The sequence below is a fragment of the Chrysochloris asiatica genome, unplaced genomic scaffold (genome assembly GCF_000296735.1).
Source record: "Chrysochloris asiatica unplaced genomic scaffold, ChrAsi1.0 scaffold00354, whole genome shotgun sequence".
NCBI lineage: Eukaryota > Metazoa > Chordata > Mammalia > Afrosoricida > Chrysochloridae > Chrysochloris > Chrysochloris asiatica.
Window position 1 is genome coordinate 2,165,975 of NW_006408872.1, and position 24,928 is coordinate 2,190,902.

Genomic DNA, 24,928 nt, shown 5'->3' on the forward strand with positions numbered 1-24,928 from the left:
AACTTTCCCACGTATGCCTCCATGAGCTTCTCCATGAAGGGCCTTGTCTCCTTAGGCTTTGGAAACCCTCCCATACTGAGCATCATATCAAAACTCCTTACTTCCTAGTAGCCATCCTGAGCCCTGCTCAATTTGGTGCCTCCTCTACAACACTCACTGAGCTCTGCCTGCGCAGCTCCTTCTCCTGCCAACTGTGCAAGGACACATGCAAATGGATATCCAACCAGCATCCTCTACACTCCACGTCTTTCCACCATTTATAGACAGGCCATATCATTTTTGTCATCTGGGATGTCCACAGAGACCTCACCCGCAGTGTGCCCAAGGGAAGTGCAGCCCTAGGGGTTGCTCATTCTTTCCCTGTCTCCCTGATCCTGAGTGAGGCACTGAAACCTCCTGACCAGACACACTTGGTGTCTGCAGGAGTCCACATCTCTTTTCCTAATATGGCACGCACCTACCAGGACTTGCTTGAGGGTCAATGGTATCAAACCAGGCCTGACCTCCTAGTTTCTTCCATAATGGCCAACCTATAGTCCCACAGGTCCCGATGTTTAGAGATGGCCAGTGCCAATGCAGTTATGTGAACATCCTTCCCTATTTGACCCACCCACTGTGCTTCTTTCTCACAGTGGAGCTCAGTTTAGGGGTCTCTTTCTGAGAAGAACCTCTGTGTTCTTTCCCTCACTCTTTGTGTTCTGACCTCTATGGGATGGCGCCTATATCTGCCTTTTGACTAGCCACTTCAGTGACTGCCATCTCTTAGGGTCTCTCACATTGACTCGGGGATTGAAGTTTTTTTTTCTTTTTCTTTTATTGTGAATTGGGTGAAGGTTTACAGAGAAGATCATCAGTTTTATATTCAATAGTTCATACACATTTTGTTTCATCTAATTGACTAAAATTCTCTCAATATAACATCAGTCATCCCACTTCCTCCCTGTTTCCTGCTTCCATTCCTTCTTTCCCAATACTTCTGAACTTTGTTCTTGGGTAAATGCTGCCCTATTCTCTTGAATGACTGACGATTCTATGGTGTGTGTACTTCATGAATGTTGCTACCCCTCCTATATAGCTATCTATTGGTTGGCTGAAAATGAGCCATGGAGGAGAGTTCAGTTCCAGACCTGAAATATGACCAAAAATCATAGTTTCAGGGCTCCACCAGTCTCTAAGTGACCAGTAAGCCTGTTCTCTTTTATAATTTTGAGTTTTTTTCCCCCGTATTTCCTTCTATTCTATACTGAACCTTCTAATGTGATCCCTTTCAGAACAGTTGGTAGTGGTAGCCAGGCACTATCTAATTCTTCTGGTCTCAGGGTCATGGAGACTGATGTTCACATGTCCATTAGTCTACTGAACTAATTGTTACCAAGTGTCTTCAATTTTCATAATTCTTCTTTCATCTGGACGGAAATCAATAGTAGCATGTTAGACCACTCATGAGTTTTTAAGATCCCAGTCACTAATCATCAAAGTAGAATCTATAACTTTTGTCTTTGTAGACTATGTTATACCAATTGATCATGGTGTTTGATAATATCTAAGAAGGAGGGCTGAGTTCTGGGTGGCTTAACAGAAGGTCCAGTGGAGGGGAAGGCCCTGAACAGAACTTGCGTTAGTGAGCCCAGAAACAGAGGTCCACTGTGTGAGATCGAGGCTTCCAAGCAGGAGAGAATGGAGGGGCCCAGCAGGGAGAAGATACAGATAAGATAAAATGGCTCAGGATTAGGTAACAATTCATTCATTTGTATGTAAAGTCATCAGTAGTCAGAACCCATTTGACAGAAACTAACAACAAACTGTACTCTTCAACAACCTGGACCAGACTCTCATTTGTCAAAACCCAGAAACATCAGGTGATATCTCCCTCAGGTTTCCCTATTCCACCTCTGTTTCTTATCCTTTCCCTTCTGGAACAATGGTGGTCTGGTTCTTAAAGGGCCAGCCCCCATCTAGACTCTGCCTCTGCAGAAGGTCACCTATCAGTGCACACATGTGCATGGCACATGGCTCTATGTCTTTACAACACAAAGAGCAAAGTGCTTCCCTTAGATCTTAACTCTCCTTCCAGTGAATTCCCTTGTATCTGATGTTTTATTGCTAAACATTTCAAGAGAATCACTACTTTCCAATTGTTGTGAAACCCCTTGTCTTACTTCTCTGCTCTGCTTCTGACTGTGTGTCCAGTGGCTTTATGGCGGCCATTAATGTGTTGGGCAGCACACTCCCTCTTGACTCCCAGGATGTCTGCTTTCTGCTCCTTTGCTGGGTCAATTCTGCTTTCCTGGCTTGCTTCTTTCTTCTCTTGGAGACTGGTCTATTATCATGGTCTCACACTCCCCTGACTCTTCACTTTGATGCCAGCTGTTCCCTTAGCAATCTAATCTCCCATGTTCACTGAGCATGTCTCTCCCCACCTGGACCCAAGTCCCTAGGCTTATGGGTTCAGCTCCCCATGAAGGCTCAGGATGCAGGTGCTGGAACAAGTGTTACCTATGGGGCACAGGCTATGTTTCAGGACATGAGGAGAATGGAGTGGCATTGTGGGTGACAGTTCTTCACAGTGAATCAAAGAATACACTCTCTCCATATTACCTGGAGAGTTTGTCACTTGGCTGGCTTTAGTCTGAGCTCGCCCCTGATTTGAATTAAGGACCTGTTCATCTTGGGGCCTCCACCTATGCCAGTTACCTAATGCATTTGGAGGATATTTTCTAATGAGGGGAGAAACACAAGAGGGAGGTGAGGTGTTCCTGTGGACTGAGTAGAAGAATATGCTTTCCTTGTCAAAAAGGACACTCCAGAATCTATCATAAAGCACAACACTGTCAGTGGTAGGATAATTCCATGCACCTGTAAGAAAGACCAGTGAATACAATAATAATGCAAATTCATGCACCAACCACTAATGCCAAAAAGGAAGAAATTTAGGACTTTCATCAATGTCTGCAGTCTGAAATTGATCAAACATGCAATCAAGATGCATTGATAATCAGTGTATTAGAATTAGTGTATTATTAGAATGTTAAAGTTGGAAACAAGAAGAATCAGTAGCTGGAAATTTTGACCTTGGTGACATCAGAGATCCCCTGGTAGCATTTTGCACGACCAATGCCTTATTCATTGGAAATGCATTTTTCAGCAACATAAGTGCCAATTATACACATTGACATAACTAGATGGAACCAAACTGATTATATATGTGGAAAGAGATTACAGAGAAATTCAGTATCATCAGTCAGAACAAGGTCAGAGATCTGACTACTGAACAGATCATCAACTGCTCATATGCAAGTGCAAATTGAAACGTAAGAAAATTAAAACAAGTCCAAAAGAGCCAGAGTACAACCTTGAGTATATCCCACCTAAATTTAGAGATCACTACAAGAATAGATTTGATGCATTAAATCCTAATGACTGAAGATCAGATAAGCTGTGGGATGACACAAAGGACATCATACATGAAGAAAGCAAAAGGTCACTAAACAGACAAAAACGAAAGAAGAGACCAAAGTGGATATCAGAAGAAACTCTGAAACTTGATCTTGAACATAGAATAGCTTAAGTGAAAGGCAGAAAGGATGAAGTAAAAGAACTGAACAGAAAATTTCAAAAGGCAGCTCAAGAAGACAAAACAAAGCATTACAATAAAATGTGCAAGGCCCTGATGTTAAAAAACCAAAAGGGAAGAACATATTCAGTATTTCTCAAGCTGAAAGATCTGAAGACAAAATTCAAGCCTCAACTGGCAATATTGAAGGACTCTATAGACAAAATGGACTTCTGGTGTGGTGCTGTGGATCACCACTGGATTGTGAAGTGCAAGGTGGGCAGTTCAAACCCACCAGCTGCTCCTCAGAAACCCTACACAGGGTCATTATGAGTTAGAAACAACTCGATGGCACTCAACAATAACAATAACATGGGAAAAATGGAGTCCTGCTGTTGGCAGTTCAAACCCACCAGCCCGTTCCTCAGACATACCATACAGACTTGATATGAGTCAGAATCGACTCAACAGCACTTAACAACAATGGGAAAATATTGAATGATGCAGGAAGCATCAAAAGAAGATGGAAGGAATAGAGTCATGGAACCACAAAGAATGGATCAATATTCAAGTTTCAAGAAATAGCATATGAGACCAGTGGTTTTGAAGGAAGAAGTCTGCACTGAAGGCATTGGCAAAAAAAAAAAAAAAGGCTCTAGGAAATGAGTTGTTAAGGACTTCATTCTTCTTGGATCAACTATCAACACTCACAGAAGCAGCAGTCAAGAAATCAAATGATGTATTGCATTAGGCAAATATACTGCACAAGACCTTTTTAAAGTGTTGAAGAGAAAAGATGTCAGCTTGAGGACTAAGGTGCATCTGACCCAAGCCATGGTATTTTCAATAACCTCATATGCATGCAAAAGCTGGACAGAGAATAAGGAAGACTATAGAAGAATTGATGCTTTTGAGTTGTGGTGTTGGAGGAGAATATTAAAAGTGTCATGGGCTGCCAAAAGAACCAATAAGTCTGTTTTGGAAGAAGTGCAGCCAGAGTGCTCCCTGGAGGCCAAGATGGCCAAACTTCATCTCTCATACTTCGGACATATTGTCAGGAGGGACCAGTCACTGGAGAAAGATATCATGTTTGGTAAGGTGGAGGATCAGAGAAAAAGAGGAAGACCTCCAATGTGATGGATTGGCCAAGTGGTGGCATCGATGGACACAAGCGTGGCAACAGTAGTGAGGTTGGCCCAAGATTGGGCAGTGTTTCGTTCTGTTGTGCATAAGCTTGCTATGGGTTGGTACCAACTTGATGGCACCTAACAACAACAACAAGGAAATCATGGAAAATCAATTGAGATGTTTCAACAAATGGGTGCAATGCTGGAAACGTTCACATGTCTATACCAAGAAATTTGGAAGATGGGCCAACTAATTGAAAGAGATCCATATTTGTGCTCATACCAAAGAAAGGCAATCCAACAGAATATGGAAATTATTAAACAATATCATTAATGTTGTTGTTGTTGTTAAGTGCCATCGAGTCAGTTCCGACCCATAGCAACCCTGGTTAGGGTTTCCGAGGAGCAACTGGTGAGCTTGAACTGCTGACCTTGTGGTTCAAAGCGACTTTGCAGTCCAGTGCATTAACCCACAGTGCCCCACCAAGACTCCTCATTAAAAAATGGTTGTAGCAGTGCATTGACAGGAAACAGCCAAAAATTCAAGCTGGATTCAGACGAGGACATGAAATGAAGGATATTATTGTTAAAGTCTGATGAATTTTGGCTAAATGCAGAGAATATCAGAAAGAAGTTTACCTTTTTTATTGATTCTACAAAGGCGTCCAACAGTATATAGGTCATAACAAATAATGGATAACATTGCAAAGAATGGAAATTCCAGAACACTTAATTGTGGCTCATGTGGAACCTAGTACTTAGGCATTTGTTTGAAAAGAAGGGAAGTGGTTATAATCAGGAAATATATGTGTCAAGATTGTATTCTTTCATCATAGTTATAAGCAAATAATCTGAGAAAGTGAACTATATGAAAAACATGGTATCAGGACTGGAGGAAGACTCATTAACAACCTGCAATATGAAGACGACATGAATTTTCTTGCTGAAAATGAAGAGGGTTTGAAGTACTTATTGATGAAGACAACAGACTACAGTCTTCTGTATAGGTTACACCTTTCAATATAAAGAAAACAAAAATCCTCACAACTGGACCTGTAAGCAATATTAAGCTGGATGGAGAAAACGCTGATGTTGTCAAGGATTTGATTTCACTTGGATCCACAAACAACACCCATGGAAGCAGACAAGAAATAAAATGATGTATTGCATTGGGTAAATATGCTGTAAAACACTTCTTTAAAGTGTTTAAAAGCAAAGATGTCACTTTGAGGACTAAGATCCATTGGACACATATCATGGTATTTTCAATTGCTTCATATGTGTGTGAAAGCTGGACAATGAATAAGGAAGAGTAAAGATGAATTAATGTCTTTGAATTATGGTATCAGTGAAGAAGAATATTGAATACGCAATGTATTCCCAAAACAAAAAAATCTGCTTTGGAAGAGGTACAGCCAGAATGACCCTTAGAAGGTAGGATGGTGAGTCTTCATTTTATGTACTTTGGCTATGTCAACAGAAGGGATCAGTCCTTGGAGAAGGACATCACACTTGGTAAAGCAGAGGGTCAATGAAAAAGAGGAAGATCTTTAAAAGATGGGTTGACTAAGTGAATGTAACAATGGGCTCAAACATAGCAATTGTGATGATGGGTTGGGACCAGGCAGTGTTTCGTTCTGTTGTGCATGGGCTTGATGTGAGTCAGAACCAACTCAATGGCACCTAAAAACCATAGCAATTCACCAGTTTTCATGGAGTTTCCCATGTCCCTCTGACTGGCCTCTTTGTCTACCCATCAGGCTCCTTCTGCCTCAGAACTAGAAAGAATCACTGCAGCCAGGTTCTGCCGGGCCTTGATGGATGCCAGATCAAGGAGTTGACCAAAGAGGTCAGGCTACTGGTTTTCAAACTTTGCCCTTGGAGATACCTGGGGCTCCAGCTACTATGGCAGTGAGGCTGGGGTGACAAGTTCCCAATTTGTCCAGGACAAGGCCAGCCATTCAAACCTACCAGGTTCTTCTTGGAAATTCTATATAGGGTCTATATGAATCAGAACATACTCAATTGCTCTTAACAACAACAACAAGGGGGCTTGATGTGGTGCTGTAGGATAAGCACTGAATTGCTAATGGCAAGGTTGGTGGCTCAAACTTACCAACCACTCCTAAGAAATCCTATACAGGGTTGCTATGAGTCAGAATGGATTCAACAACACTTAACAACAACAATAATAAGGGTGTTTCATGTTTTAAACCAGGTCAGATTGGTTGCCCCAGGTGTGGTGGCCTGCCATGTTCTGGTTCCTCCACTCCACTTACCAGGTCTAGATTTGATACTTCACATAAGATCTTTGTTAAAGAGCCACAAACATATGTTGAACTATGGTTAATGAGGTACATGCAGATGTGTATAGGGACAATGTGGACTGATACTTGCAAGCTTTGAAGTGCATAAAAAATAAGATGGATGGATGGGTGGTTAGATGTGTAAACTGTATTCACTGCAAACTTCTTTCATCTTTTCTGTATGTCTGAAAATTTTCATTATGAAATGCCAGGAACAGGTTTTCAAGTCATGGCTGTAGTCTCAGAGCACTTCTGAGAAGGTGGCTCTGAGAGCAATGGGTTGCTCCCTCCTTTGTTGCTGCAGCTGGGCCCCAGCTGGGGCAGGGGACAATGAAGTACCCTGAGAAGGAATATCCACCAGAGTTGATTTTCCTTGGCTGATTTGGATATTCAGAACAAGGGGAAAGGAAGGAGATCACTTGATTTAGACTGGAAAAAGTCTTTTGTCTCAGCTTGGTGCCTGAGCTTCTCATTCCAACTCTGACTCAGTCTCTTGCTATCACAGAAGGAACTGGCTCAGTGACATTGACCATCTCAAGGTGTCCATCCCCATGGCTAATAGCTCCATGACCAGGCTCACTCTACAGTGGGGTGGGAGGTCCACCTTATACTTCCCATGTTGCCCACAACAAATCAGTTCTGACTCATAGTGACCCTGTATAGGGTTTCCCAGGCTGTAAATCTTTATGGGAGCAGAAAGTCTCATCTTTCTCCTGTGGAGCCACTGTAAACTTGAACTACTGACCTTGTGGTTAGCAGCCCAGCTCGTAATCCACTATGCTACCAGGGCTCCTTAATCCAAAGTGGATGACCCAAAAGAATCAATACTTGGAAAATTGCAACATGTATGAGGATGAGTCAAAAAATTATCTGCACTCTGTTTATATTAAAGTGTCCATCCATGTCCATGGCTGATGACAACATGGAGCGTGCAGGTGAAATGACTGTCAATCTACAAGTGATTATATGGCAAATCATTTGCATATCAGCCATGGCTCTGCCTATGAAATAATCCATGATAGACTTGGGTTTAGTAAAGTTTGTGTGAGATGGGTACTGAAACAACTCATGGAAGAACATAAACAGAGCGTTTGAACATCTGCAAACAAAATTTGGACCAGTACTCAAAGTAAGGTAATGAGACATGGACTCATCACTATGAACCTAAGACTACATGGCAGAGTATGGAATGGAAACATTCTCAATCGCCAACCAAGAAAAAGTTCAAAGGTCAACGATCATTTCCCATGCCTACGATTGCAAAATAGACATTTAAGTGGGATAGAAAGAAATATTGGGAAATATGATTACAGAACAGTTGGAAGCCTGTCTTCAGCCTATAACTTAAAAGGGGTTCTAGAATTTGCCCATGAAATAGGCTTCCTGTCAAGTCTTTATAGAATATGGGGCCTTAGGTAGAGTCCTGAGTCCAATCCAGACCCTCCGAGGTGGGACATTCCCACTTGGAAGGACATACAGACCAACCCAGAGTAGCTAGAGGAACAGAAGATACTTCTTGAAAGAAAGACCACCAGCTAAAAGAAAAAAAAAAAAAGTGCAGACTGTTTGCCTATTACAAGAATAAGCAAGCTGTTTGCCTGAGAACTATCAAAGCAAGTCATCAGGGCCCTTCAGGATAAACCCCCCTCCAACACTGAAACTCAAAGGGAACCCACAAGCAAGCTTGTAAATTCACTGGTGACCATGTTGGTATACTTGTGAGTGGAAGTGGGGGAAAGGCAGTAAAGAAGACATGGGCTGAGTTTGACCATAATCCATAGACTAATTTTGACCTTGAGATGAGAGAGAGAAGAGGAAGGGCTGCTTGGTCCAAAGTTTGGGGAGACTTGGGAACTCCTGAGCCCATGGACACTGACTTAGCCACTGGGGGCTAGAGCTGAGAGTAAAGTGTCCAGCTGATATGAAGTAGGGGGAGGTGCACAAGAATGTCTAAACTTGCAGATAGTACCCATTTGACCTAGCTTGGCTAGCTTAATGATCAGAACTCCACAAGAGGAAGATAAAGAAGTTTGATACAGGAAGCAAATGTAAATTGCTACAATTTGGTGAACTGGACCTTTGCTTATGGATGTAGTTGCTCAAAATAGCAATCAAGAAGGAAGGAGTCTTTGCATCAAGGATCAAGCCTATCTCCTCAGTACACAGGGTTGATAGAGATGGGCAACTTAGACATTGGCTACCTAAAAATTGTGTGGGGGTGGGTGGGTGGCTCTAAAAGCATGAAGTGGCTGGCTTACAAGTTTTCAAAATGGAATTTAGTTTCAGAGTGTAAGGGAGAAGGTGGAATCACTAATGAATACTTTTCATTTTGTCTAGATGGGTCTGATGAAAGGAGATGGGGATAGGATTCTTTTGATTCAATAGTGAGTAACTGTTTTCATGACTAGTTGTGATTGTCACAACTGTAAATGTAGAAGACGTGTAACAAAAAGGAGAGACTAGTTAATTTTTCATTCCAGAAACAGAGGACCTTAGGGCTACCAGGAGGGAAGAGCATGAGTGGAACATGTGATCCTAACCAGAGAAGCAGTAACATCAGAGATGGAGGCAGAGGTGATAACATGGAGAGACAAAGCAGCCAAGGACGCTAGACTCATGGAAAGAAAAAGTCTGTGTGCTGGCAGGCTGGAGGCTGGTTTGCAAAATATATGTACCCTTCGGTTGTTCAAATGTTCAAATGATTATATATTCCTGTGTGTTTTTGTGTACATCAAAAAAAAAAAAAGAGGGAATAGAGGCAAATACTGTTAACTGATGGTGCATGGAGGGGATTATAATCATTGCAATGAAACAAAATATGATTGGTTGAGTGCAAACCCATTGTTCTCCTATATAATTACTCAAGTCACAACAAAAGCTTTAAAAAAAAGTCAATCATCAGTTGGAAAATTGATGTTTATAATTTTCTGGATTTTAAAGGGCCACTGTCAGGAACAGGTTCTACAATCAATAGTGCTCAATACAGGGAGATGTTCCCTGAAGACCTGAAGCCTAAACTTCAGATTTAACGCAGAGGACTGCTATCCAAGGGCATTGTGACCTTGCATGACAATGCATGTCCACAGACCTCTGTCCACACTACTAACACTCTGCAAAAATTTCGTTTTGAGGAGTTAAAACATTCTCTCTATAGTCCTGATCTTGCTCCATCAGATTTTCACCTGTTTGGTCTTCTTAAAGCAGCCCTTCAAGGATGAAGATTAACCTCTGCTGAAGATGTAAAGACAACTGCATTTGTGGCTTGCAGCTCAGCCTAAAACATTTTTAAACAAGGGAATATGAAAGCTTGTTGACAGATGGACAAAGTGTATTTAAAATCCAGGTGATTATGTCTAAAAATGATTTGTCTTTTCTAAAAGTTGATTAAAATAAATTCTACAGTCAGAATGGGAATAATTTTTGACTCACTCTCATGATTCCTTTCTCTTACATCTTTTTAGGAGGAAGAGGGACAAACTTTGGGCTAGGACTGGTAGTTTCAGGAAGAGAGGAGGGGTGGGGTCTCCACAGAAATCAGGAGCTATACTAGGTAAGTGGCACCAATTCTATGCCAGATCTGAGACCCTTTTACCCCCAAAACCAAATATTGGATGATGGTTAGGTTGTGAGAAGGATGAGGCTCAAAGCACCTTCAGGGTCTCCTCACCTAAAAGTGCCACTCTAATGGTGTGGTGCTGTAGGATAAGCACTGGACTGCAAGGTTGGTTTGAATCACAAAGTTGGAGGTTCAAGCTCACCATCTGCTCCTTGGAAACCTTATATAGGGTTGTTATGAGTCAGAAATGACTTAAAGTCATTTAACAATAACAACAATGTGGTCAAAGAGACCTCATCCCAGTGTTGGCATTTCCCAGTACCTATAGACCCATGTCCAGAACAAGGGCTTTATGTGTACAAAATAGTTACAACAAATATGATGTGGGCTCCTGGACTGGCTCTTGGACCAGAAACAGACATTTATAGAAATACTGGTAAAATCAACTGTAAAGAAGGTCACTAATCAGTCAACTTTGAGTGAATCTAATCACACACATGCTTTATATGCAGAGCTTTCCACTTGTAGCAGAAGAAGCAGTCCAGCAGATTCAAAGTGAGAGAGGACTTGGAGGAGGCAACATCATAGTATCAGACATGGCCTGTAGGTGCTGAGTGAGGCCCCACCAACAGTAGGGAACTGGGTTCCCATAACAATGGTAAATATGGTTGGAAGCAGATTCTCTCCTAGCACCTCCAGACTCAGCAACTTTGAGCTCAGCTAGACTTCTGATTCGCATAACTGTGAGCTAATAAACGAATGCAGCTTTAAGGCATTGCATTTGTGATGACTTGTGACATAGCAGCAGAAAATAAGGTCTTTGCCATCTCCCTTCTCCTCTGCCCACAATGTTTTTCTCCCTCCAGGCAAAGCTACTACAAAAGATCTCTTTAAAGTGTTAAAGAGCAAAGATGCTACTTTGAGGACTAAGGGGTGCCCAAACCAAACCTCATAGGATAAGTACTGAACTGCGAATCACAATTGGTTGGAGCTCACCAATTGCTCTGTGGGAGAAAGATGAGGCTTTCTGCTTTTGCAAAGATGTTTTTTGAAAAGCATTATAAACTCTATTCAAGGGTCACAATAATTCGGAACTTACTCTATGGCAATTAACAACAACAGCAACATATGCACGTGAAATCTGGACAATGAATAGGAAGACCAGATAAGAACTGATGCATTTAAATTATAGTGTTGGTGACGAATATTGAATGTACCAGGACTTCCAGAAGAATGAACAGATCTGTTTTGGAAGAAGTACAACCAGAATGCTTCTTGGAAATAACAATGGTGACACTTCATCTCATATAATTGGATATGTTGTTAGGAAGGACCAGTATCTGGAGAAGGACATCATATTTGGTAAGGTGGACAGTCAGAGAAAAAAACAAGACCCTCTGTGAGATGGATTGACACAGTGGCAACAAAAATGGGCTCAAACATTGTGAGGATAGCTAAGGACCGAGCAGTGTGCATAGGGTTCCTAGAGTCAGAACAAATTCAATGGCACATAACAACAGTCCTGAGTTCCAGAGGAACTCTGGTAGTGTGATAGGTTAGGTTTGGGCTGCTAAATGCAAAGTCTGTGGTTCAAATTCACCAGCTGCTCTGAGGTCTTGGAAACTCTATGTAGAGTCACTCTGAGTTGAAATTGGCTCAATAGCGGTAGTTTTTGGGTTTCTGAGTTTTAGAGGTCAGATCCTCTAGGAGGCGAAAAGGCTCCCTGAAACAATCTGACTTGTTAAGCTTGTGGTCCTCAGTGTGTGATCTCTGAGGACTGGTGTCACTGCCACCATCACCAACCTGTCACCAACACCTTTCCTCTAATAGCACCCAGGTGCCATCCTCCAAAACTAATGATTTCTTCAAAACTCCTCGGCTACTGCTCCCTCCTCCAACTGTCGAATGTGCTCACTGTACACATCCTATGTGGTCCTGCTGGCACTCTGCCTAGTGCTCTGCTTACTCACAGCCCCTCAGTCTGCATGAGAACACCAGTGGAGCTCAAAATGACCTTGTATATGGGGTTGTGGACAGGTCTGGACTTTTTAAGTCTCCCTTGAGCCCTCCCAGCATGGGAACCATGCAGATGAGGGGATGGAGCTTGGTATGGAGAAACTGCCAAGGTCAGAGTGTTCATGTATGTATAGAATATGGGGGTCCAGAATCCATCTGCCTCCAAAGACCCTCCCCTTTCTAGTGTATTAGGGATCACTTGGAATTTATTAAATACCAGTGCACACAAAATAACATTTGAAAATGCTTAAGATATGACATATGCTGTAATAATAAAACAAAGCCTGTGCAGTCACAGGCACTCAATGAAAGAAATGGAACATTACAGATGTCCCTTAGTCCTATACACATTATTTCCAGCACAGAAAGTCCACTGAGAAGGGCATGTGCAGTGACTCACAACTAACCATCACTGTTGTCACTGTTAGGTGTTATCATCACCTTGTTGGTTAACTTTGGCCTGACTTTTCAGAACTCTTTGAGCTTCAATTTACTCCGCTAACACTTGAGGCCACAGAACCTAGAGCAGGGTTCTCAAATTGTGGTATCCAGGCCAGCAGCATCAGTAGCACGAGGGGACTTGCTAGAAATGCACCTTCTTGGGCCCCACCCAGAGCTGCTGAGTCAGACACCGGGGGTGGATCAGGCAGAGACTCAATAAGCCCTCCGGGGATTCAGAAGCTCACTCATGTTAAGAAGCACCAGATACCAGGACTGCCAAGGCTGCTTCCAGCCTGGTTATCTTAGGACTTCAGAACACTCTGTAGATGACAAGCCTTCCAAGACTTCTTATAGCCCAAGTCCTCTAGTGTGATAGTGAAAGGTTGTCCTCTAGTTCCAGATCCTAGGACCCCACAGTTTTTGAAAGTTCCAGCCATCAAAAGAGCTGCTCTTCTAGAGTGTGAGTTCAGAGTTTTGAGTTCGTAAAGGGAGTTGCACCACGTAACTGTGAGTCAGGGCCAGGAGCCGGCCTGTAGTTCACACCTATCTTTTTGGGGCACTGGGAACTCTACTTCCTCCTGGATGGGCCCCAGAATGTCACTGCTGAATGCAATCACATCAGGATGTTAGGAAGCCCATGTCTCCTTCTCTGGAGCCAGCAATTAGCAGAAGGAAGAATTGTGATAAGTGAATGTTTCAGAAGAGATGCAGATAGAAAGGGGAGCTGTCTGCTTCAGAGAAAGGGGAGGGTGACTATGGACCCTGCATGACTGTCAGGGGGTATTCCTGCCCACATCAGTGCTCCTGGGGGTGGTGGTCCTGGGGGCAAACATGGACCCAGCTCCTTATGAAGCCCCAGGACTTGGCCTCAGTTCTCGCCTGGATTTTTGGGGTTTCAAATGAACCCTCCAACCTCTTTCTTTCATGTGTGTGCAAATTGATGTCCAGAGAGGGAGAGGAAGGACCTTTTTAGTGTTTCATGAGTGAGTGGCAGTGCTAGTGGGAATGCTGGGCACAGTACAGCACAAGACACACACCCCTCTTCAGGTAGGGGAATTCCAAGTCAGCCATTGTTCATTCAACACCCACCATTCCCTTCTGTCTTAATCATGACAAAGCCCTGACCCCTGCCAGGGTGACACAGGAGCCCATAGGCCCTCCCATTTGGAAGGAAAGTTTGGAAATGGTGTTCCTCATGTCATCAAGAGTTCTAGCAGGCAGGGAGCTCAGGGATTAGCCAACCCTGTCTAGGAGGCAGAGGGCTCAGGTGTGCACCTTATTTTTCTCATGGCCTTAGGGAAAAGCCAGGTGGGAGAATGCCAACATGCCCTGGGGCTTGGGGAGCAGCAGGAGTGAGAAGCTCAACCCATCTTGCCTCACCCCTTCCTCTTACTATCGCACCTGGCTACCCTGAGTCACTCCGTGAGGAATCTACTGACTTCCTCTCCTGCTGGCTGCCCAGGGGAGGAGGAGGTTCCTAGGAGGCAACCATTCTGCTGAAGTGGGCAACTATCCCTCATGTAGAGAGGCCTCCCTTGAGGTGTCTGTGCAGCTGAGAGGTGGGTGGTAGGAACAGGTCTGCAGTGGAGGCTGTATGGGTTCTGAAATGGGTGCTGAGTAGACCCAGAGACACAGAGCCACTGGAGGAATGGAGGTGCCCTAAGAAGCACAGTTCATACTGGTGTGCCTACTGGCTTTGAGATTATAAACAGATTTGTGTGTGAAGAACGAAAGACTTTGGCACAGGGAAATGCTTACATGAAGCCAGTCAAGTCACGGATTTGCTTTCCTTCCAGGTTTTCATTAATGCCATATCAGTTGTCTTTTTAGAAATACATTGTTTTTAAGGAAAGTGGTCACCTTCACTTAGGATGTGCACAAATGTGTTTTTGGAAATGGGCCCCATATGGTCTCCCAGATGGGGACTGCTGATGCCTTGGAAGGCACACCTTCAGCCTGGAAGCACTAATGATTTTCTTCCCTCTTGTTGAGGGAAGGCGGGCACCCAGCCAGACCATCCTGCTTTACATGGAGGGAGGTGCTGGCTGGGACATGCAGGAAAGAGGGAGGGGCAGGTCGGGTGCCCAGCCTCTGCCTGGACTCCCATATGAACTTTACAGTCACTGGGCAGCAGTCACCACGCAGCAGAACAGGGGGATGTAAACAGCTCTCTTTAAGGAAGGCCCTGGGACAAAGAGCTGGGCCCCAGGTGGTCCCTTTCACCATGCTATGATGTAGCTCTGGAGTCCCAGGTCATAAAAGAGTCCAAGAGCACCTAATCAGAATGCCACTTGGCAAAAGGAAGCTGAGGCTTGAGAGGGCTCTATGGCATATCCTAGTAGGGTTGGTGAACTCTTGGTTTCTGGTATTCAGGATGGTTTCCCTGTCAAGCAGTGTCACACACAGGCGGAAAGAGTGAGTTGTGTGCCTAGCATGCACTACCTGCAGCCCTGCAAGTCTTCTACTGCCTCTAGCGCAAACGAGTAGTACATATGGGGATGGGCAGTAATTCATTTGAGCAATGAAAGAGAAGCTCTATGAGTAGGTAGGGCAGCCGTTGGTGGTGTTCTCACCGTCAGTGGCATTGGCCTGGCCTGACAGACAGCTCTGTTATTAGTCTAGTTGCTTGCTCTTATGCCCTTCCCCTTCCCGGGCCTTAGTCTCTCCATCTAACACAAGGTGATTGGACCATATTTTCTCTGAGGCTCACAGAGAAGATCATATCGTCCTTGCTCTCTGCTAGAATTGTGGGGTTTATCTGTGCCTCAGAAGGGCTGCAAACATTGAAGGGCTCTTGGGCAAACCTCCTCCCCTCCCGTCTCACTCCCTGCAGTGGGCTCCTGGGTGTGGCAGTCTTCCCTGCAGGCTTGGAGTCTTCATCTTCTCCCATCAAGGCTCTCCATGGCTCTACTCAAATGATGGCCATCTTACATGACAGGAGCAGTCTGTCCTCTTTTGGAAAAGGAGGCCTCTCCCTGGACTGGACTCTCTTGAGGGTACAAGCTGTCTGTGACGTCCTCTGGGATCTGTCTGCTCTTTTCTGTAACTGGTGGCTCAGGACCTGCACCTCCCTAAGGACTCTCACAAGATGCTGTCTGTCTGCCCCAGGCATTGCAGGGAGCTGAGCACCTTCCACCCAGAAAGGAAGCCAGTGGGGAAGGGCCATCAGGACCCATGCCAGGCCCTGTGTCTTCTCAGCTAGCTCTATAGTCCTGCCTGGAGCCCTGGCAGCACCCCTCCTCCCGAGTCGGGCCTGGATTACTGACACATATTTCTAGCAAGTCCCAGCAGGTGGGCAGAGAGGCTCCCTGTGCCCGCGGCCACACATTTGCCTGCTTCCCTTGGCGGTGGCGGCACGTTTAGCTGGGAAGGAATGTGGAAGCGCGACACCTTCAGCTGTCTCACTGGGGAGGCAAGGAGGGAGACTGAGGCAGCATTTTCTACTTGCCCACCAATCTCTACAGCACAACCCATTGACATAGAGCCTCAGGGGCCAAGGGAACTAAACATTATGTCCTTGCATCTCCCAGAGTCAGGCCACTTGTAAAGTTTAAAATCCATACATAGTAGATATGGGGTGAAGTGAATGCAGAGAAGTAGAGGGAAGGAAGGGAAAGGAACATCTTCATTTAACAACACAGATGCCAAATGACACAGGTACCACATGTGTCTGTTTTACAAAGGAAGAAACAGAAGAAATGCCATGAAGTGCCTCACCTAGACAAACAGTGAGGTGTCTAGCTGAGTGTCCAGGCCAAGTGAGGATGACAACAGGCTGAGAGTGTAAGTACAGAATGCCTAGGAGTGGTGGAGCCTGAGGCTGACTCTGTGAGGTGGAAGACTGGGAGGACATGTGGAAGCACAGAGCACATAGCATGTGGCAAAGGCATGCCTGGTACCATTACATTTAGCACTATGCAAACCCTGCCCATGATGGTGACTTGAGCTGGTGTAAACTGCATTGCGTGGGGTCAGTGAGACCTAACAAGAGGATGATCAGGACAGCAGGTGGTCATGGGGAGTGGGTCGGGCTATTGTCAAGTCCTTTCTTGAGAACCACAGGTCTTTTTCAACCCATGAATAGTGGTTAGACCTTCTCTGCTTTGAAGACTCCTAAGTCCATGCCTGGCTTTTCCTACACAGAGGTGCATCTGCTTCTTTGTAACTTACAAATGTCCCTTTGAGCCTCGAGGACATTCAGTCGTCCCCTCACAGCATTTTGGACACAAGAAATTAGTGGCTTCCCCTAAACTTCCAGAATTAGGCAGCTACAGTCCTTTAAGTGTGCTTTTAAGAGGAAAATACAGATTCTGCCTTCAGTTCAAAACCCAACATGACAGTAGGACCATAGTTATGTGAGAAAATCCCACAAGGCAGGGACTCATGTGGGCTTGGGGCTGAACTTGAAGACCCCAGGTTTGTGTGGCAATTGTGGAAAGTGCTGCTCAAGTAGCTAGTGAGAGACTTAAAAAAAACAACTTTTTTTGGCAGGCCATTATTGCAAATACAATAAAAATGTGGTAGCACTGCCAGCCTGTAGTGACATCTGTAAGCAGTGACACACTGTTCTGTCCTTATTTATCCAGGGTTCTAGTCTGAAGACCATACATTTTGTCACCCTGGTTAAGTTTCATGGACAAAGGAGGTAAATGCTTTTCACTGGCCGCAGTGGCAACAATGTCATCTTTACAGGGATCTTTGGAAATGAGCTAGTCTCCAGAGCACTTAGGTTGGGAGTTGTAGGCTCCAAGTCATACCTATCCATCAGAATTGAGGTTGTCAGCACCATACCATCCCCTGGAGCATCAATTCCCTCGGATGTGTTTAGAAACCAATGGCAAACGAGCCCAGACTACACCTGGTCTATTAGTCTGCTTGGGCCTGCAACTGTTGGCCCACAAAGATGCTAAGGAAGGACCATAGAGCTTGCTGAAGGAACTCAGCTGTGACCAGTTAGTTTCCTCTCCATGGAGGCACTCACGCAAAAAGAGATTTCTATGGTTCCTCTTTGCTCCCAGATTGTATTCATCATTGACTATACTTCTTTATCCTAAAAATAATCCTAGGCTATGCCAATGAAGCATAAAACCATTAAAAAACATAACAAAAACCCAAGTCATATGAAATGAAGAGGCAGCTATAGCTGAGATCCACATCAGGCATGGCGGTTTCCAGAAGCCAAGTTAGAGAGATGAGAGGTATTCTTCTTCAGCTCTGAGCTCTGCCATGGTGGGTTTTCAAAGGGGCAATATAATGGATGCTGGTCTTTGTGGTTCTGTGGTACAAAGTGGTTCTGTGAAGGCAACTCTCCCAGTGTCCCTGGAGTTCATAATGCAGGGGTCTATCTGGTCTCTGGTAGCGTAGTGGTTACGAATTGGGCTGCGAACCGCAAGGTCAGCAGTTTGAAACTACCAGCTGTTCTGCAGGAGAAAGATGAGGCTTTCTGATCCCATTAAGATTTACAGCCTCGGAAACACTGTACAGGGTCGCTATGAGTTGGAGCTGACTCCACAGCACATAATAACAACAACAACAACAACCTGGTCTCTGCACATGGGCCGGTTTGGGATCATGAAGGCACGAGGCTCTGGTTGACATCGCAGACTCCTGCATAGTGCCCAGGTCCTCATCTGTGCTTCTCCAGTTGGCTCCTCATCAGTCACTGCTCACCAGTCCCAGCACCTCCCATATATGTGTGCATCCCTCCTCCACATGTCCTATTCCTGCCTCTCCTTCCAAGGGTCACCTCTATGAAGAGCTACCTGCTGTTCACTGTGTCTGGACTACAAAGAGGCCCTCACCATGCTCTGCCTGGGGATGTGCCACTCTGCAGGGTATGCAAGATTAGGGAGCGAAGATTAGGGAGCAGATGACAGCTGAGCTGGCCCTTCAGAGTGAGGAGGGGCTCTCCAGGCAGACATGGGAGACTGGGACAAATGGGGACCACCCATGTATAAGAGAAAACTGTATGTGGATCAGCATAGGGTTCTGGGGAGTATGAAAGATCTTGAAGGGCCTCAAAAGCTTTGCAAGGGACTTGTAGCAAGCTTTGAAGAGTTCCTGTCTCAGTAACGTGGCAAAGGAAGGACTTGTAGGTGAGCACCTAAGAGTCTGTAGGAGTCTAGGGCAGAGGAAAGGCCACTAATTATTGCCAGGGTTGCCTGAGGTGACAGTCTGCTCCACAGTACAGTCTCAGGGACTGGTGATGGATAGGCAGCAGGCAAGGGGCCCTAGTGAGGTGAAGCTGGTGAACCAGGGTCTTTAGGCCTGTGGGTGAAGGTGTCAGCTGCAGGGGGCAGGCCAGTGAATATAGGTGCAATGCCATTTCATTACTTGGGTCTCTTAGAAAGTATGGCAATGTGGATATTAGACTGGAGAACCTAAGGGCTGAGAGGGTATTATGGATTGAATGGTGGTGGTGGTTATGTGCCATGGAGTCACTTCCAACTCAGTGACCATGCATAGGGTTTCCGAGGCTGTAAATCTTTATGGGATCAGAAAACTTTATCTTTCTTGACAGAAACGGCTGGTAGTTTTGAACTGCTGACCTTGAGGTTAGCAGCCCGACTCGTAACCACAACACTACCAGAGCTCCTTATGGATTGCATGTGGTTGTTGTTAAGTGCCGTGGAGTCGGATCCGACCCATAGCGACCCTATACAGGGTTTCCAAGGAGCGACGGGTGAGCTTGAACCGCCAACCTTGCAGTTCAAATGGCTGTGCAGTCTGGTGCACTAACCCACAGCGCCACACCAGGACTCCTATGGATTGCATAGTGCCCCCCCAAATTATGTATTGTAATTCCTAACCTCTTTGCCTGTGGCTATAATCTCATTTGAGAATGAAATGCCTTTGTCATGTTAATGAGAAAGGATTAGTGTAGGTCTGTTTTGAGTCTATCTCTTTTGAGATATAAAAGAGATTAAACAAGAAAGCAGAGGAGAGATGAAGTAAAATAGATGCCAAGACACATGGAAATCTCCAAGAAATCAGGAAGCAGAAGCTCAAGAAACAAGGACCTTCGTCCAGAGCCAACAGACAGAGAAAGTCTTTGTTTAGAGCTGACACCCTGAATTTGGATTTCTAGTCTCCTAAACTGTGAGAAAATATATTTCTGTTTGTTAAAGCCACTCATAGGGTAATATGTTTGCTATAGCAGCAAACAAAGGACAATGATCAAGGTGAATGATGTGTGGCCAGGAGTGTGCCACAGTGGGGTAATGGGCATTTGTTGTTATTAGGTGCCATCCAGTTGGTACCAACTCATACAGACCCTATGCACCACAGAACAAAACACTGCCCAGTCCTGGGCCAACCTCACAATGGTTGCCACGCTTGAGCCCATTGATGCTACAATTTTGCCAATCCATCTCGCTGGGGGTCTTCCTCTTTTTCTCTAACCTTCTACCTTCCAAAACATGATATCCTTCTCCAGCTGGTCCCTCCTGACAATATGTCTGAATTATGAGAGATGAAGTTTGGCCATGCTGTTCTCCAAGGAACACTCTGGCTGTATTTCTTCCAATTTCTACCATTGGCAGTCCATGGTACTTTTAATATTCTCCTCCAACACCATAACTCAAAAGCATCAATTATTTTATGGTCTTCCTTATTCACTGTTCAGCTTTTGCATGCATATGAGGTTATTGAAAATACTACGGCTTGGGTCAGGCGCGTCTTAGTCTTCAAGCTGACTTCTTTGCTCGTCAACACTTTAGAAAGGTTTTGTGTAGCATATTTGCCTAATGCAGTACATCATTTGATTTCTTGACTTCTGCTTCCATGAGTGTTGATATTTGATCCAAGAAGAACGAGGTCCTTGACAACTTCAATCTTTTCTCCATTGATAAGAATGCTGTTTATTAGTCCAGTGGTGAGGATTTTTGTTTTCTTTACACTGAGATGTAATCCATACTGAAGGTTGTGGTCTTTGATGTTCATCAGTAAGTATTTTAACTCCTCTTCACTTTCAGCAAGCAAGGTTGTATCATCTGCATATCACAGGTTGTTAATGAATCTTCCTCCAACCCTGATGCCACATTTTTCTTCATATAACCCAGCTTCTTGGATTATTTACTATAGGGTCTTGAAATATCAGATGAGAAGGATGGACTGGCTTAGGGATGGTCTGTACACTGGACTTGGGGAGAGAAGACAAGCTAGCCTCTCAAACTCTGGGTAGGCCATTGAGAGTGAGAGGCAGGCTTTTAGTCCTAAACACACCACCCAGGCCATGCTTTGTACTGTGCTCTGACTGTTCCATGTGACAAGTAGAGGATGGTGTATGCTTTCTTTTCCAAACCCCAATGCCCACCCCATGTTAATATGGACTCTTCCCATTAGTCTAATTCAACAAGAGTCCTGCTTGACTAGAGGAGGATGGACTATCCCTGGGTGGTACAAATGGTTAAGTACTGGGCTAGTAACTGAAAGATTGGCAGTTCTAATTCACCCACAGGTGCCTTGGAAGACAGGCCTGGTGATCTGCTTCTGAATGGTCACAGCCTTGAAAAGCCTATGGAGAAGTTTTAAAGAGTTCCACTTAACAGCAACAAATACCACCATCAAGAGAGGAGGAGAGTAGAAGGTGGTGTCTCCCTTTCAAGCTTGCCACTGGGATGTACTCACTACCCCTGTAGGTCCTGGAAGGGCCCTAGCTGCACTGAGGCTCCTCCTCTGGATCTTACCTCTGCAAATCTCAACAGGAGCCTAGAAAATCACTCCTAGAGGTTTCTCTACTCTAGAGCCTTCTGCTCTGTGCCGGAGCTTGCCGGTGCCTTGAATCTGTGACTTTGGACTCTGAAGCATCTCATCCTGGGGAGGTGGAGGCCATTCAAATTCCCACATAGTGCTGCCAGTGACACCTTCTCCTCGCCCCCTCCCTCCCACCAAGAGCCACACTAACTTCAAAAGCCTAATTGCCCCTGATTTGGGCTGTTTCCTTGTTTTGTTTCCCCAGGTGAGGAAGTTCCTGGTCAGTTTCACTTTCATATGCGATTGGTCCCACAGTAATGGACAGGCTACATACAACTGGCCTGGGGTTGGGACCCTGTTTGGAAAGACTGAGGAGGCGTGTGGCTTTGTTTTAGGGAAGGAAGGTGAAACAAAACCACCAATTAGGAAGGCTGAAGACTAGGTGAGAAGTTATAAAGAAGTGGGCCCAGTGGTCTGGGTCACTCCAGCTGTCTCTTTTCCTCCCTTGCTCCTTTGCTGGCACACTACAGCCCCCTACCCCCACCTCTTTCAGCAGTTACTAAGATTCTTGGATTGGATGATGAAATAACCAGGGGCATTTTTTCTCCTGAAACAATGAGATGGCATTTGGAAGCTCTCTCTCCAGGAAGTAGGTATAGATGAAGACAGAAAAAAAAAATTCCTTATTAAATTGTATAATGCTATATGCCACCTGTCATTGCAGATTTTCATTTTCTGATTCCTTCCCATTGTCTTTCTGGTTCTTTCTTTGTGAATCTTTCTATTCTGTCTTTGTGTGTGTTGTTGTTGGGAGAACGTGTCCTTCCCATGCAGTCTTGACTCAGGGAGAGAGGAGAGAAACAAGAGGGGTGGATGGATCTAATCCCTAGAGAGCCAGTGTCCACTCAGGAAGTTTCTGTTGAGGAAATGGAGAAAAAGGACACCATTGCCTATGATTCTGACTCATAACAACCCTATAGGGCAGAATAGAACTGCTCCCTAGGGTTTTTGAGACTGAAAATCTTTACAGAAACAGCAGAATGGTTGGTGGTTTGAAAGCGCTGACCAATGGGCAACCCACTGCGCCAGGATAGCTCCTGGCGAACACAGAAGGAGGGTCAAATTCTCACTGAGGGAGAAGTGTGGCTAGAGGAGATACCGTCCTACCACTCCACCCCTATCAGCATTAGATGGGGTCCAACACAGGCTCTTTCCCTCAGACTCTGTAATGGGGTTGGGGATTCCTGAGAAGGGTGGAGTGAAGAACTACTAAGGGACTCAACCCTTCTCCTGGCCCCTCCCATCTCACCTGGAAAATGCATCTTTCAGGGGCCATTCATATAGAACACGTTTTGCGCAGGTGAAAAGAGTAGTTTGTATAGGTATGTGTGTATGTGCAAGGTCAGGAACCTTCAGGGCAGACAGTATCCCCAGCGTGGGGGAGCCTGGAAGCTGGTGACAGGGCCCTTCTTTATGGGAGGCATGCGGGGGCGAAGGCGCTTCCTTGTGGGCCCAGGAATGCGGCGGCGGGTTCTAATTAGAAGCCTGGTCTCGGAAAGCAAGGCCGACCGACCGGGATCTCGGACACGCTCCCTTCTCCCTCCCTGCGGCTGGCGGGGCAGGCGTCAGTGTCCCCGTGCCAGCAGGCACACCAGCCTCAGACCGCGCTTGGGGGCGGCAACCCGGGCGCGCAGGTGCCGCGCAGCCGCAACGTGTGACTGTGAAGGCGGGCGCGGAATGAGCGGAGCCAGGGTCCTAACTGAGCGACCCCGCCACCCTGCAGCCTTTCCGAGGTCAGGTCTTCCCACGTCGCCCGCCAGCGCCCCCTTCTGCGGACAGGCCCCACTCTCCCCTCCCGGGCGCCCCTGCTCCCGAACTATCTCGACGAAGAGAAAAATTATTATCGGATTAAATGTTCTTCGGTTTGCTGAGTCTCCCCCCACTCCTTCCCCTCGGCGTAATTATTATAATTCCAGGCAAGCTGTCAGAGAGGGTTCCTGGAGGGGGGTGTGCGTGTTTGTGGGGAGGCTTCTCTTCAACTTTGGGTCATCATTCTCTGCCAGACCTGGTCCTCGGTGCCCGCCTCCGACCCCTCTTACCCCCACCCCCAAGTTTGGTTCGGAAAATCCTGGCCTTCAAGAAGCGCCCTCCTGCATGAGATGACAGTAGGGGTTAAGACTATATGTGATGTTTGCCTGTGTCTAAAAGGACGCCCTAAAGGGGTAACTCCAACTTCCCCATCCCCCCATAATATGTGCAGAGAGTTGGGATCCTTTGCCCCCCCCCTTTTTTTTTGTCTGGTCTGCTCTTTTACTGCCAGATTTCCGAGGGTCTAGTTTGAATGTGCGTTGTCTTAAGGGGTTGGGGGAAAAAACCAGCAACTATCTTCTTACATGTGGGGTCTTAGGAACCATCACTCAAGGGTTCTCAAACCCTCTTTTTCTTTCTTATCTCTCTGACATCCCCCTCCTACCGCCACGGTCCAGGATGGGGGCTTCCTAGAGACCCGCGTCTAGGCAGCAGCCATGGAGGCCCTGAGGCCCGAGCACCCCGCCGGCTCCCCACCCCTCCCGGCCCGGTCCCAGCTGTCTTTACGTAACTTCACTGCTGCGAGCTGTTCAGTCTTGTCTCACCAACTTTGTTTTAAAGTGTGTGTGTGTGTGTGAAAGATATGGTCCTTAAAGAAAGTCTCTTGTAATCTCCCTCTCCCCTCCTGGCCGCCTCCCTCTTGCTTTCCCATCTTTTCTCGCCTTTCTCTTGGCCTCGGGCAGCCCGTCGCTTTGGCGTCAGTGTCGCCGGTGCCCACTCTTCTTCCCGCCTCTCCCAGACCACGGCTTGCCCCGTCCGTCCGACGCCAGGAGCAGCTGGGACCGTCAAGTTCTTAACCAGTCAATAGGTCGGGGGATCAAAGCCCCCCGGAAGACCCAACACCCTTGTCTTAGCATGGCCCAAACAAGTCGATACTGGCTGCCAAGGAAAACAACCCGCCGCGGCGGGAGTGGATCGGGAGGAGTAGGGCACGGGTTCTGGGCCACCGTGGGCGCCCTTCTCGATGGGACCGCGGCTCGGGGGCGGGACAGGAGCCGGGACGAATGAGGGGAAGTCTCACTTACCACCAGATAGGGTAGCTGCCCAGCGCTTGCTTCAGGCCGCAGAGAAATAAGAAGTATCCGAGCGGGGCCATCGCCGGGCAGGAGAGCGCAGAGGGCCGGGAGTCCGCCCCGAGAGCTCGGGC

The 24,928-nt window shown here is 46.0% G+C and overlaps 1 protein-coding gene across 1 annotated transcript in view; it reads right to left on the reverse strand.

The window, feature by feature from the left end:
- The window catches only part of WNT3A (wingless-type MMTV integration site family, member 3A), a 106,915-nt gene extending 82,000 nt beyond the window's left edge, over nt 1-24,915 (reverse strand). The window contains exon 1 of the mRNA XM_006876122.1: nt 24,807-24,915. Within this exon, the coding sequence (XP_006876184.1) occupies nt 24,807-24,877 (71 nt within the window). The 5' untranslated portion in view covers nt 24,878-24,915. The remainder of the gene's footprint in view (nt 1-24,806) is intronic.
- Between the last annotated feature and the right edge of the window lie 13 nt (nt 24,916-24,928).